Consider the following 13,106-nt stretch of genomic DNA (forward strand, 5'->3'; position numbering starts at 1 on the left):
ACATTCTTCCATCATTCGAGCCTCTTGGTCTTCATTCTGTACAGTTTCCACTATTCCAGGTATCTGCTCCCCCTCATCAGCTAAACCTTGCGGCTCAGGTTGAATGACATGCACGTTCTGATCTTCTTTTTCTCCTACCTGATCAGCTATACCTTGCGGTTCACGTTCTGTGACATGCATGTTCTGATCTTCATTTTCTTATTCCACTGCTTGGTTCATATAAGATGATGTACTTGTTGACCCTTCACCGAAATGGGCTGCCTTCTGGTGAATCTGAATTAGTATTGCAAGAGGCCACCCGCGGTCAAGAGCTGCTTGCATGTAAGTCCGCCATTCTTCGGTGTTTGCTATAAGCATCAACTCCCAGAAATCCCTTTCAGTTCCCCAATTCGTCACAGTCCGAACGGTTAGGAAATGAGTCTTTGGATTCACATTGAATATCTCGTGAAGCCATTTGCGTATGAAACCAAAACTCCTCTCTAAGGGTTTATCTATTCCGCACTGTCTTCGTTCAAAAGCTGATAGATCTACTCCATACGCATTATGAGAAATATAGTAGTCACCATAATGAACTTGAAAACGAAGTTTGCTCGACATATCTGGACACACAATCATGATATTAAATTGATTGCTAATCTATTGTTTCAACAAAAATAATTATAACATAATCTATTTGTAAAGTGTAGAAGAATTTTGGTTACCTGCAGTTGCCGGCTCAAAAATCCAGTAGGGCTTCGCCTCTCTCCCTCCCTCTTTTTTCTTGGTTTCTGGAATTTTAGTGATGCAAATGAGGGATACGGGACTAGCCAAACCTTATATAAGGGTGGGAGAGCCGGTCGCCCCGCAGCCAGGGCGGCCTAGGGGGCCGGCCGCCCCGCTGCTGGGCGACCGGCCCCCAGGGACCTGCGCGCAATTTTCTCCGCGATTTTTTTTTTCAAAAATGCCCCTGCCGCCCGGCAGCGGGGCGACTGGGGTATATTCCTATAAATTTCCAAATCGAAAATATATTTTTGTGAAAACCGAAAATAAAAAAAATAAAAAACCCGCACGCAATCGCTGCCCCTCCGCTCGGCCCACCCCCTCTGCTCGGCGCTCGCGAATTGGCTCCGTGCCTCCGCCGCCCAACGCAGTCCACCCATCCCACCTGCTCGAGTCGCTGGCTCTCGCGGTCTCGCCCGCATCGACCTGCTCGGGGCTCAGGCGCTCGCCCACCAGACGTCGCCGCTGCCCCCTCCGCTCTTCCCTCTCGCCCTCTCGCCCTCTCGCATCGGTTCCGCTGGCTAGCACCGTCCGCCCACAGCCTCGGCCGGCTAGGGGCTGCATCGGCTGCGCCGGCCGGCATCGTCCGCCCGCCGCATCGGCCAGCTCGGGGCTCGGGCACTCGCTCCCCTTCGCTCCTCTTAAGATCCGATTCAATTTGGTACGACGTCCCTAAGCACGTCCCATCCACAATCCTGCGATCGTACCGCTGCGTTCCCGTACCGCCTTCCGGAACCAAAGTTCCCGGAACGGGGAACGCGGCACCGTTCCGCGATCCGTGTGACTGTGGCCATCCCATCTCACCGGCACGCGTGACGCGTGTATGCCCGCCGCTGACGTCCCCTTCTCCTCCCGCCCGCGCGGCACCGCGCTCCGCGATCTCCTCCCGCCGCACCACGTCGCCGACCTCGCCGCGGCCCGGCTCGAGTCCTGCGCCGACGCGCTTCTTCCGCCGCGGATCCACGCGAGCCTCCTGCGCCGCGGCCTCCTCCTGCTGCCCTTCCACTGGAACGCCCTCACCCGCGCCTACCTCCGCCTCGGCTCGCCCCGCGCCGCGCTCCGCGCCGCCGCGTGCATGATGGCCCACGGCGCCGCGCCCGACCGCTACACGTTCCCGCTCGCCCTCAAGGCGGCCGCCCAGGCCGAGCGCCCCGGGTCCAGCCTGCGCCTGCAGCTTCACGCCGCCGCCGTCAAGCGCGGCCTCGCGCGCCACCCCTTCACCGAGAGCGCGCTCATCAGCGCCTACGCGAAGGCTGGCGACCTGGGCGCCGCCCGCAGGGTGTTCGACGAAAACCCGCACCGGGGACTCGGGTCGTGGAACGCCATCATAAGTGGCATCTCGCAGGAAGGTGAGTGTAGGGAGGCGCTGGCGTTGTTTCATGAGCTGCGGAGGGGCGGCATGGTACCGGATGATCTGACCATGGTGAGCGTTGCGTCGGCGTGCTGTGCGCTTGGCGATATCAGCTTGGTGGAGCAGCTGCACAAATGCATCTTACAATGCCAGCGCTCCGGCCAGCTTGATGTGACGCTGTCCAACACGCTGGTTGATATGTATGCTAAGTGTGGTCGCACGGACCTCGCAAGAAGGGTGTTTGATAGAATGACTGTCAGGGATGTGTCCTCATGGACAACCATGATTACTGGGCTTGCAACGCATGGCGAGGTGCAGGGTGCATTGGACATGTTTGATGATATGCTGAGAGAAGCAGTACCACCAAATAGGGTGACGATGTTGGCAGTCCTTTCTGCTTGCGCTCATGGAGGGCTGGTGGATAGAGGGCTGGGGCTGCTGAAGCAAATGGAAGATGGGGAGGTCAAGGTAGTGCCAACGCTTGAACACTACGGGTGTGTGGTTGATATGCTTGGTAGAGTTGGCCGTGTGGATGAGGCGCGTGCTTTGGTGGAGCAGAGGATGCCACTGGAGCAAAATGTGGTGATATGGGGAACATTGCTTGGGGCAGGCGAGAAGCACGGGAATGTGAGTGTTGGGGAGTGGGCAGCAGAAAGGCTAGTAGAGGCTGAACCATGGAATGACGGGGTTTATGTGGTGTTGTCCAACATTTATGCTGCTGCTGGTATGTGGGATGAGGTCGAGAGGGTGAGGAAGATTATGTCAGAGAGGAAAGTCATGAAGTCTCCTGGCTGCAGCCTGTAGTTCACGAAGCAATCATCGTTGAAGGTTTACTCTCTGCTCTGTTATTCTTCTTCTCTGAAGAGTCTGAATTCTCTTGCAATACATTATAAATCGATATCTGTTTGAGAAAGAAGCAAATTCATCTTGTTTATCTTCTAATCATATGTAGTAAGCGTACACCGGATTTCTACGTGATTAGTTTATAAGATTCTCCTAATACAGTACGTAGTAAGTAGCCTTCTTTGTGCGTTCATCCACATGACACTTGGCGGTTACTGCAGCAATCTGCTAAATCCTTTGCTAGATAGTACTCGAAAGCTGTGCTGTTTTTGTCTGCATAGTCTAGTCTCCCAATACTGTCAAAAAGCAAGTGCAGAAAAGAGTCACGGGTGCATCACATATGCGTCTAGGATGGGTCCTCAGCCATACATCTTTTAACTTCAGATACCAACTTCTCTTTCTGTTGCCACAACAAGCTGCCCAGACAAAACCGCCTATTAGAAACACCAAACCACACCCAGGAGCAACACTGATGGGTTCCATTGGTAATGGCCGAAGTGTCTCGGTGGTTGGCATCCAGATGCCACCGGCGGGGAGCAAGACGGTGGTGGAGCCAGCACTTCCAGTGCCAAGATGGCCACGGCTGAGCATGATTATGGTGGCAACCCGAGCTGCAGTCTTGGTGATGGCGCTGCTCTCGGTGTCACTAATGGTCTCCTCCAAGCAGCAGGGCATTCTCACCATATTTGGCATCGAGATCCCGCTATATGCCAATTGGTCCTTTTCTTATTCCCTGCAGTGAGTTTTTTGATCCATTCTAGTTTGAAATGTGTTGTTATGCTCAGAAAATGCTGATTTGCTTGGACATTGCTGTTCGTGGCTTCAGATTCTTGGTTGGGATGTCTGCAACTACAGCCGCCTACTCGCTGCTTCATCTCTTCTTGATTGCGCACAAGGCTGTGAAGAAGGTCCCCATGGTTCCTTCCCGGCGCCAAACATGGCTGCTGTTCGCTGGTGATCAGGTATGCTGGTTCTTGGTCATTTTGATGTGATTTTGCAGTGTCAATTTAAGTTTCTTTGTTTTAGCGTCATGATTCTTCTAGTATGCTCCGCTTTATCCTACTTTTCATCTCGTTGGTTGCATCAGTGTACTACTTTGAACTTTCTATAAAGGCAAAATAGGCAAAGTCGTCCCTCAACTCTTGACAAAGGGTCAACTTCGTCCTCGTACTTTCCCACAGGCCAAATTAGTCCCTCAACTGTTGATTTTCGACTTAGTTACGTCCTCCAACCCATTTTTCCGTCCACACCGTCAGTTTAGGGGCGACGGGTCACATGAAAATACTAATATGCCCCTGTTTTTGACCAGCCGCCCACCCCCCGTCTCCTGGTCGCCGGCCCGCAGCCATCGGCCAGACCACATCGTCCCCTCTGCATCCGCGTGCAGGGAGGTGAGACCGCGCCATCCCATCCCAACCTCGGTGGCGCCTGAAGGTGGTGGCCCGCACCCTTCCCCTCCAACCATCCGCGTCGCCCAAGAGGGGGGCCATCGGCCAGATCGACTGCTCCGGCTCTCCCTGTTCCCATCCGCCTCCGCTTGTTCCCATCCGCCCAAGAGCTGCTCCAGATCGCCTCCGCCTGTTCCCATCCGCCCAAGAGTTGCTCCAGATCTCCCTGTTCCCATCGGCCTGAAGGAGGTAAGCACATTGCAATGCATTTTAATTCGTGGATGCTGTGTTCAGTGTTTTTATTTTGCTGAATTTGATGGCGGCAAGTAATCCCCGTCCGGACTACCATTCCATTCTCTGTGTTCTTCGAGCAACCTTTCTAGCTGCTGAAACCAAATGAATTCATCAGAAGATCACAGCAGGAAGGCATGCCAAGCAGAAAACAAATTGATTTCTACCACAAAATCGCCAAAATTGCCATGGATGCTTCACCTCCATCTCTCCACGCCTGGGATCCGATTCAGGGTCATGGCTCGTCCTTCCTTCCCTCCCCAACCTGGGCCTGCTGCCACGCGCCATCAACAGAGCTTGGCCGAAGGCGAATGGGAGAGGCGGACGAGATCTGGGGTGGCCGTTGACGAGGAGACTGGCGGGAGGAGCTCTGGGCGGCGGCTTTCGGCGAGGATGGATCACCGGCGTGATTTCGGCTTGGCCACCAGGACCGGCGGGAGGACCTGTTGGCGGTACCCAGGAAAGGCGGCGGGAAGAGCTGTGGGCGGTGGCTGTCGGCGAGCAGAGCAGCGGGATGAGATGCGCCCAGGCGAAACGGAAGGGTACAGGGGAGGCTGGACTAAAATGAGGGCATATTGGTCTTTTCATGTGACCCATTGCCCCTTAACTGACGGCGTCGACGGAAAAATTGGTTCAAGGACGTAACTGAGTCAAAAATCAATAGTTGAGGGACTAATTTGGCCTGCAAGAAAGTACAAGGACGAAGTTGACCCTTTGGCAAGAGTTGAGGGATGACTTTGCCTATTTTGCCTTCTATAAATATTTTATGGATGGGTTAGCAGCCAGTACCAGTCTAGGTACCATTGGTTGAGTTAATTCAACTTCGATGTTAGCATAACAAGTGGCACGAACAATTATTTGCTCAAGTTATACTTGTTGCCAGCTTTGTGTAACCATATGTTGGCTACATAGAAAACTAGTCTCCACTCATATTATTCTTGTTAGGAAATTTTAGGATAAGGTGCTCCATATGGTGGTTGTGCGATCCGATGATCCATTTCTCATTGCGACAAGGATATGACTGTATACTGCAAGTCCTTACAACCCCGTGTCTTTTCATCGAGCGTATCATTAGGAACTCTGATACTTGTGCATGTGATTGTGAGCTGCTGTAGAGCATTCTATTCACTTCTTTTAGCCAAACGGATCATTGGAAATTATCCTCATGTGCGTAGGAATACGCTGCGCATAATCATTATTCACTACTTTGATGCATAAGAGTAGTGTTTGACACTTGACCCTGAGAGCAAATAGCTCAAGTCCCAGGCGTCCTATGCACTTGGTTTTGCATATCTGCAAATACTGCCAACTTCATAAAAACACATGCTTTTAGGTGCATTAACTTGCACCCTTTATTTTGTTTTCCTTGTGAGCACTTCAATGTTTTTTGTGACATGCTGAGTTACTGACATTGTCTTACACGAAGAAATGGGAGCCAGATTGTATTGTGTGCTTTTTTTATCCTTCAATACTTTCCATAGTATTGAGCAGAAGAACATCTTATAAGATTCATCAGGTGAAGCTTTCCAGCACGAAGAATACGGCACAAAAATATGCTTCCATGTGAGCATGTACAGTTAGGACTTAGTAGCCTACCGCATATTTGTGGACAGCGCTTGTGAACAGAGAGATGTATTTTATTGGGCATGGGCATATAAATTCTAGACCATCAGAACAAAGTGGTCCTTGATATTTGACAGTAATCCACATAACTCGCAAGGAAACTTAAGCGTCATCATCATCCCTATTGACTTGACTTTAAGTTTTGCTTATGTTTGTCCTTAGCTTTTGTTTGGTCCAAAGCGTTCCTATCCCTACTTTTTGACCAATCACCCCAGGTTAACATATCTTCCAAGCTAGTAGCATAATCTAACCTCGTTAGTTGAATCATTATAGAATGATAACTTTCTTTAGCTCAGCAGATACAGCCTGAACACTTGGAGCTCCATGAATGCTCAGCGTTTCTATGGAATACAAGAATAACCGCTATCTGTTGCCAAACATGACAGGTGTTTTCGCTTGCGATGATGAGCGCCGGGTCGGCAGCGGCAGCGGCAGCGGTGTCCAATCTCAACCGCACTGGCATCCGGCACACGGCGCTGCCCAACTTCTGCAAGCCGCTGCCACGTTTCTGCGACCTCTCGGCGGCCTCCATCGCTTGCGCCTTCCTCTTGATGTCCGCCGTAATCGATGTCATCTGGTTGTCAGGCCCGCGAAACGAATGATGGTACGAATTCTATGTAGAAATTCCAGAGTTCAGTGCCTGTGCCTGTACTGTACGTTTGGAATCAACTGAACCCAAAATGTTCTAGATCGCGTTTTTTTTTCGAAAATTTTTGGGTTACGACACTATAGCATGTTTCGTTTTATTTGGTAATTAATGTCCAATCATGGATTAATTAACATCGTTAGATTCATCTCGTGGTAATCAGTCAGACTGTGTAGTTAGTTATTTTTTTTAACTACATTTAATACTTCATGCATGTGTTGAAAAATTCGATGTGACGGAAAAGTTTGGAACTTTTTGGGAACTAAACGCGGCCCAGCTCTCCATGCTCACCTGGATGGTGATGTGCAGTGCAGCGTCAGTTGATGCTCATTGATCCATGTCATCTGGTTACCAGGTAGACTTGACATGAGGGATGTACGTGTACCTGTAAGATGGTTATCCCCTGAACTCAAAAAGATGTTTTAGGCCATGTAATATACTCCTGCTTTCATGCTGCTTGTTTCTACATATATTAGAATGATCGTGATGTTGATTCGCGGTGTTGCTGTCTGAAGATTCAGTCGAACTCCTCTCGGAACACTCCACTGTCCCAATCATCACCACCTCTTGGAGTTGGAGCTACTTAATCACATGTTTAGCGGCCCCAGCCGCGCACCGCGTGACACGCACAAACCCAGTCGCGGAGGAAAGGTGAGAAGGCGACAACGCCGGAGACCTCAAAAGCAAATCCAAAAAGAAAAGAAAAGCCAGTGGATTCTCCAGGGATCGCGTCTCGCTCCGCGGTGACTCGCCGTTGCCGTGCTGTCCATCCCAACTCACTGGCGTCGTCGTCACCTCTCCTTCCCCTTCTACCGCAACCGCCGCCGCGAACTTTAACTCGCCGCCTCCCCGCTCGCGGTAAAATGCCGCCACATACATGTGATGCCCGCGTCCTCCTTCCCTTCCCCCTCCTCCTCATCTACCGTTTTGCCCACTCCCCGACCACCCCCAGCGCCGCCCGCAGATGCCGCCCAAGGTGGTGACCATCGCCGCGGGCGAGGTCCACACGCTCGCCCTCACGGGTGAGGACTCTCCACTATGGTCGCTCGAAGTATCCTGTCCTGCTGCCCGCTCACGGGGCCTCGGGGATCTGATCGGAGGTTCCGTCCCTTCACCTTGTAATTGCAGGTGATGGGGAGGTGTACTCGTGGGGCAGGGGCCCGTTCGGCCGCCTCGGGACCGGCCGCGAGGACGACGAGCTCGTCCCCACCGCCGTGGCGCCCGCGGTCGGCGCCCGCGGTGGGAGGCCAAGGCCCAGGTTCGTGGCCGCCGCCGCCGGGGCCTACCACAGCCTTGCGCTGGACGGTTCGTGCTCTGTTACCCCACTCTGTTCTCTGCTTATCCTGATATTGTCGCGGTGAGGCAAGAAATGGCTGGTGTCTGCTGCGAATCAAGCGATGGTAGTTAGAATTGCTGGAGTAGTTACAGCATTCTGATGCCTCTGCGGTTTGTAAGGGGTGGCGAAATCCAATAATTGACTAGTAGCAGAGAAATGGGGTTTGTGTTACTGCCGACTGGCACTTTGATTTTCAGGTGGTACAGCCTGTAAGTAAAGTGTGGCCCAGCATGGCTCTTCCAGTCCTCCTGCACAGGCCATTTAATCTATTTTCCCTGAATTTTTCTGCTCCTGTTTGAGGCATTAATGGCTGAAATGGTTGTAATGGTCAAAATGTCCGTAGTTTATCTGGTATCTTGCATATCTATTTTTTTAAATTCCCTTAAGTGCAAAGTGTTCATTTATGCAATTTTTTTACACGAGCAATTAAATCCGATCAATCAATATACATATGCAATGGGCATCGAATATTGATACTGATTAGTGATTACTAAATAATGTTTGTTATGCCAGATGAAGGTTCACTCTGGTCATGGGGCTACAATCTCTGTATCCTTTACACCTCTTGGCTTATTTTTGAACTTCTTTAGCTGCAAATCTCTCAGTTGATATGCCTGTCATTGTCCGGTACTTGGGTTGTCACTTCCTTGACTATTTAACAGATGGTCAGCTTGGCTACGGGGATCAGAATTCCCTATTTCCTTGTTTGGTTGATCAATTTCAGGATCTAGATCCTCCGGAAACACTAGATGATGAAGCCCAGAGCACACGTGTTCGAACTTCTTTGAAAGTATGAGCATATAATCAGTTTCAGCAATGCCCAAATTAGAAGTTTTAAGATTGTTCCTGAGAAAGTTTGGCTTCCTTTTCTTTTTGATAATCCTGATGTATGTTTTATTGCAGTTGTCTTCTGTCAAAGCTGGTGGCATGATGTCTTTTGCCATAGACAGTTTGGGCGCCCTGTGGATGTGGGGAAATTGCCCACAGCAGACTGGTGCTGGAGAATTTTGTATTGCAAATAGCTCTGTTCCACTACCTGTGTGGGATTTCCATGGACACACTGTTGTTAAGGTTGCGTGTGGTAATGAGCATGTAGTAGCTGCAGTTAGTGCTGGGGAGACTTATACTGAAGGTGACCTTGTTTGCTATGCTTGGGGAAATAACAACCATGGCCAGTTAGGTCTAGGTGACAAGGAAAGTAGATCTCGTCCTGTGCTTATCTCAGCATTTAGTGAAGAATCTTCTTGGGAGGTGTATGAAATTGCATGCGGAGCTTCTCACACTGCCGTCCTCACCAATAGGAAGTCTTTTGACCAGATAGAATCTCGGTGCTGGACGTTTGGCCTTGGTGACAAGGGGCAGCTTGGCCACGGAACCACAGCCACCATTTGCTCACCACAACCTGTTGATGGCTTACCAACCGGATCCTTCCTTATTTCTCTTGATTGTGGATTGTTTCACACAACTGTAGTCTCCTCTGATGGAGAGGTGTGGTGCTGGGGAATGGAGAGAGGTCTTGGACTGTGCCCAGATGCTAGCTTTTCAGGGGTTGATGCAGGGGATGCTCTATATCCGATAAGAGTTCAGTCACCTGAAACAAATGGGTTCAAATTTCTTGGTCCAGTGCAGATCGCCTGTGGAGCTGCCCACACTGTTCTTGTTGCTGGTGATGGGTATAGAATGTGGGCATGGGGCAGAGGCCGCAGTGGTGTGCTTGGGAGAGGCAAGACTACTGACAGCTACATACCATGCGTTGTGATGTGGCCTCCTCTTGGTGAGAACTTCCAGGAGATTCATGAGGATCAAGCAGTGGCATCAACGTCAAGAGTGAATGATCACACTAGCACTGAGTTGGAGCAGAAGCTATCTGCTGCCTCGGATGAGTTACAGTTCCTAAGGTCAAAACTGACACTCATGGAGAGATATGCCAACATACTCCACATATCAATCTTTCGTAAGCCACTTGATGAACAGACACTGCCACGTTCACTCCAGGAATCTCCCATCTTTGATATTAGAAAGGAATTTGAGAACATACTGGATGCAGCAGACACTGATGAACTCAATCGTTTGGAGATCTTCTACCGCAGCATGCTTTCTGGTGTGAAGGACAAGCTTCTGAAGCGAAGAGTCCAAGAGATGGTTCAACAATGCATTATTTCACTTTCAGCAGGGAGGCAAACCCCTCGAGATCAGTGAATTGATTGTATACTTACCAAACAGCGAGTCGGTACATTATCACCAGATTTGGTGTCAGCAAAAATGCAGTAAGCCCTGTTTATGCTAACCTACCGTTACATCTGTTTCTTAATATATATGGCGAGGCAGTATATCTATACCGGCATCAAGATCATCACATGGTCATCCATTAGACTAAATGATTAACTGATATGTACCGCATTATGCATGTGTTGTTTATGATGTTCCTTTATTGATAAATGCACCCTACATAACTTGAACCATGTGTAAAGGATCTCGTTATTGGTTGTCATAAACGAGCAAGATTATATGGTTAAAGTGTTATTTGTAAACAACAACAACAACAACAACATAGCCTTTTGTCCCAAGCGAGTTGGGGTAGGCTAGAGATGAAACTCAAAAGACACAAATGTCAAGATTCAGGCATGTTGATAGCTAGTCTCCAAGCGCATTTGTAAACCACAAACAAATATCTGTATAAATTACAGATCTGCTGTTTTATGTTCAATATTCAGGAGAGTTGATTGGCATACATGGATGCCATGTAACCCATGCGATTGATGAATTAAGTAAATAGTTATCCTATGGACATGGCTTTTCCTTTATGTGTTTGATTATGTAGAACTCAGCCTAGGGAGCTGGCCTTGTTTGGTGAAACTTTGGTCAAGTTTGCTAGCTGTGGAGCCCAGTTTCGAAGATGATTGTCCCGACTTGCAATTTCTACGATTGAGGTACACAAATTCTAAGATGTTATCAAGTGGGAAACGAAAAGTCCCATTTTCTAAATTTACACAGTGTATTTCAAGTATGTTTGGTTCGATGGGTTTGATGGTGTCAATCTGATGGATCCTACCTAGCACCTTTTCATATGAAGAACGTGATGGTCTGATCCATTAAAACTCCATTAATGCAATCGAAATATCAACTTAAACATGAGGGATGTTTTCACTACACTTCTTTAGGAAGATCTCGTGTTGGATCCTTCAGTCTAAGGAAGTTGAATCCTACTCGCTCAGTCGCTCTTGATCAGATTTCTAGCTTGGAAAAGGAATCCGGCTGCCTCAGCCCATCATAAACTATCCAATAATAAAATTTTGCGCGGGGTGTCATTAGTTGCTATTTATCACACTATTTATGTGTTTGTGGCGGATGAGTTGGTGGTGGACTACATCATCAGTTCATTACCTAAACTAAACAGGTGGATTGGGTTCCAAACTAAGAGCATCTCCAACAGATTACTCATCCCTCTCCCCAATACTAAAAATTGATGTTTTGGTGATAAAGGTGCTCCAACAACAGATTACCAATCCGATCTCCATTATCTATAAATTTTTGATAATCACTAAAACACACCTCTCTCTCACCTAAATGAAGCCCTCTACCCTATTACTGGTGATTGAATTTTGGTAATCTGCAGTAGCAACCATTACCTAAAAAATAAAAATAGCTATTGGTAATAGAGGGAGAGAATATTTAAGGTATGAGATATGAGTAATCTGTTGGAGATGCTCTTGATGAGCGTTGATGGTTAGACCAGAGCACCGAATGTTAAGCTTCAGCTCCAACAAAATGCCGCGTCAGAGACGTAGGCTGTGTTTAGTTAGTGAAATTTTTTGGGTTTTGCTAATGTAGCACTTTCGTTGTTATTTGATAATTAGTGTCCAATTATGAATTAATTAGGCTCAAAAAATTCATCTCATCATTTCTAACTAAATTGTGTAATTAATTATTTTTTAACTATATTTAATATTTCATGTATGTGTTTAAAAATTTGATGTGACAGAAAATCTTCCAAATTTTTGAGAACTAACAGGGCCGTAGAGGCAGAGGGCGCCGGCTCCTCCGCTAGTTGCGGGCGAGCGATCCGTTCCTTTGACTTGCGCGGCCGGCGGCACTGTCACCCCACCCCCCGTGCGCTTCACGTGGGAAACCCACCCGGCCCTCTCGCCGGCGTGAGGAGAGACTACACCAGAACTCGTGTCGCCCACTCAGCTGGAAACGGATCAAAACGGAAACAAAACGTGCTCCCGCTGACGTCTCGACCCACGAGCAACCGCTGCTCCGCCCCAGATCGTGATTTTAAACTAGCCCTTGTTTAATTGCATCTAAAATTCTAAAATTTTATAAGATTTTCTATTACATCAAATTTTTGAATGCGTGCATAGAGTATTAAATATAACTAAACAAAATAACTAATTATACAATTTATTTATAATTTGCGAGACGAATTTTTTTAGTCTAGTTAACCCATAATCGAATAATAATTAATAAATATAAATGCATGATCGAATAGTAATTAATAAATATAAATGAAAATACTATAGTATCAAAATTTTAAAAAATTTTACAACTAAACAAGTGCCTAGTCTAGTCTAGCGCCGACGCCTCTCGGCGATTCCGCATCCCGCTCCCGCCTGCGCGAAGCCGCCGGTGGCTGCGTGGCGCGGCCGCGCGGCGACGTGGCCCGCGCACGGGGTGCCTCGAGTCAAGTACTCAAGTCCCCCCACACCGCGCGCGTGCGGCCCCCGTCGCGCCACGTCCGCCGCGAGCGCGCCCGCGTCCCCCGCCGTCTGACAGCGACCGGCCACCCACGGAGCCGCTGATGGCTGGGCTCCCGCAGCGGGACCCACGGACAGCGACCGGCCACCCAATGGATCAGCCGGGTTGCGT

The 13,106-nt window shown here is 49.0% G+C and overlaps 3 protein-coding genes across 6 annotated transcripts; all 3 read left to right on the forward strand.

The window, feature by feature from the left end:
• The first annotated feature begins 1,395 nt into the window (after nt 1-1,395).
• Nucleotides 1,396-6,843, forward strand: LOC120672515 (pentatricopeptide repeat-containing protein At1g77170, mitochondrial-like). 4 transcript variants are annotated; one of them, XR_005674164.1, is made up of 3 exons: nt 1,396-2,938; nt 3,780-3,915; nt 6,642-6,843. XR_005674164.1 is itself a non-coding variant. In XM_039952947.1 (2 exons), exon 1 carries the CDS (start codon nt 1,583-1,585, stop codon nt 2,912-2,914), a length of 1,332 nt encoding a protein of 443 aa, XP_039808881.1. In that variant the 5' UTR covers nt 1,396-1,582; the 3' UTR covers nt 2,915-2,938; nt 3,452-3,592. The 4 variants fall into 4 exon arrangements, 3 of the variants coding, with proteins under 3 accessions (XP_039808881.1, XP_039808883.1, XP_039808882.1); XM_039952947.1 differs by lacking the exons at nt 3,780-3,915; nt 6,642-6,843 and adding an exon at nt 3,452-3,592; XM_039952949.1 differs by lacking the exons at nt 3,780-3,915; nt 6,642-6,843 and adding an exon at nt 3,370-3,498.
• Nucleotides 3,426-4,075, forward strand: LOC120674951 (CASP-like protein 3A1). Its single transcript, XM_039956046.1, has 3 exons — nt 3,426-3,691; nt 3,780-3,915; nt 3,980-4,075. Exons 1-3 carry the CDS (start codon nt 3,426-3,428, stop codon nt 4,073-4,075), a joined length of 498 nt encoding a protein of 165 aa, XP_039811980.1.
• Nucleotides 6,844-7,518: 675 nt separating the features above from the next.
• On the forward strand, nt 7,519-10,966 carry LOC120672514 (ultraviolet-B receptor UVR8-like). The gene is made up of 5 exons (XM_039952946.1): nt 7,519-7,923; nt 8,030-8,206; nt 8,751-8,786; nt 8,900-9,027; nt 9,141-10,966. The coding sequence occupies exons 1-5, from the start codon at nt 7,866-7,868 to the stop codon at nt 10,434-10,436; spliced, it is 1,695 nt and encodes a 564-aa protein (XP_039808880.1). The 5' UTR covers nt 7,519-7,865; the 3' UTR covers nt 10,437-10,966.
• The last annotated feature ends 2,140 nt before the right edge of the window (nt 10,967-13,106 follow it).

This window comes from Panicum virgatum, chromosome 5N, assembly GCF_016808335.1.
Source record: "Panicum virgatum strain AP13 chromosome 5N, P.virgatum_v5, whole genome shotgun sequence".
In the NCBI taxonomy this organism is placed as follows: Eukaryota; Viridiplantae; Streptophyta; class Magnoliopsida; order Poales; family Poaceae; genus Panicum; species Panicum virgatum.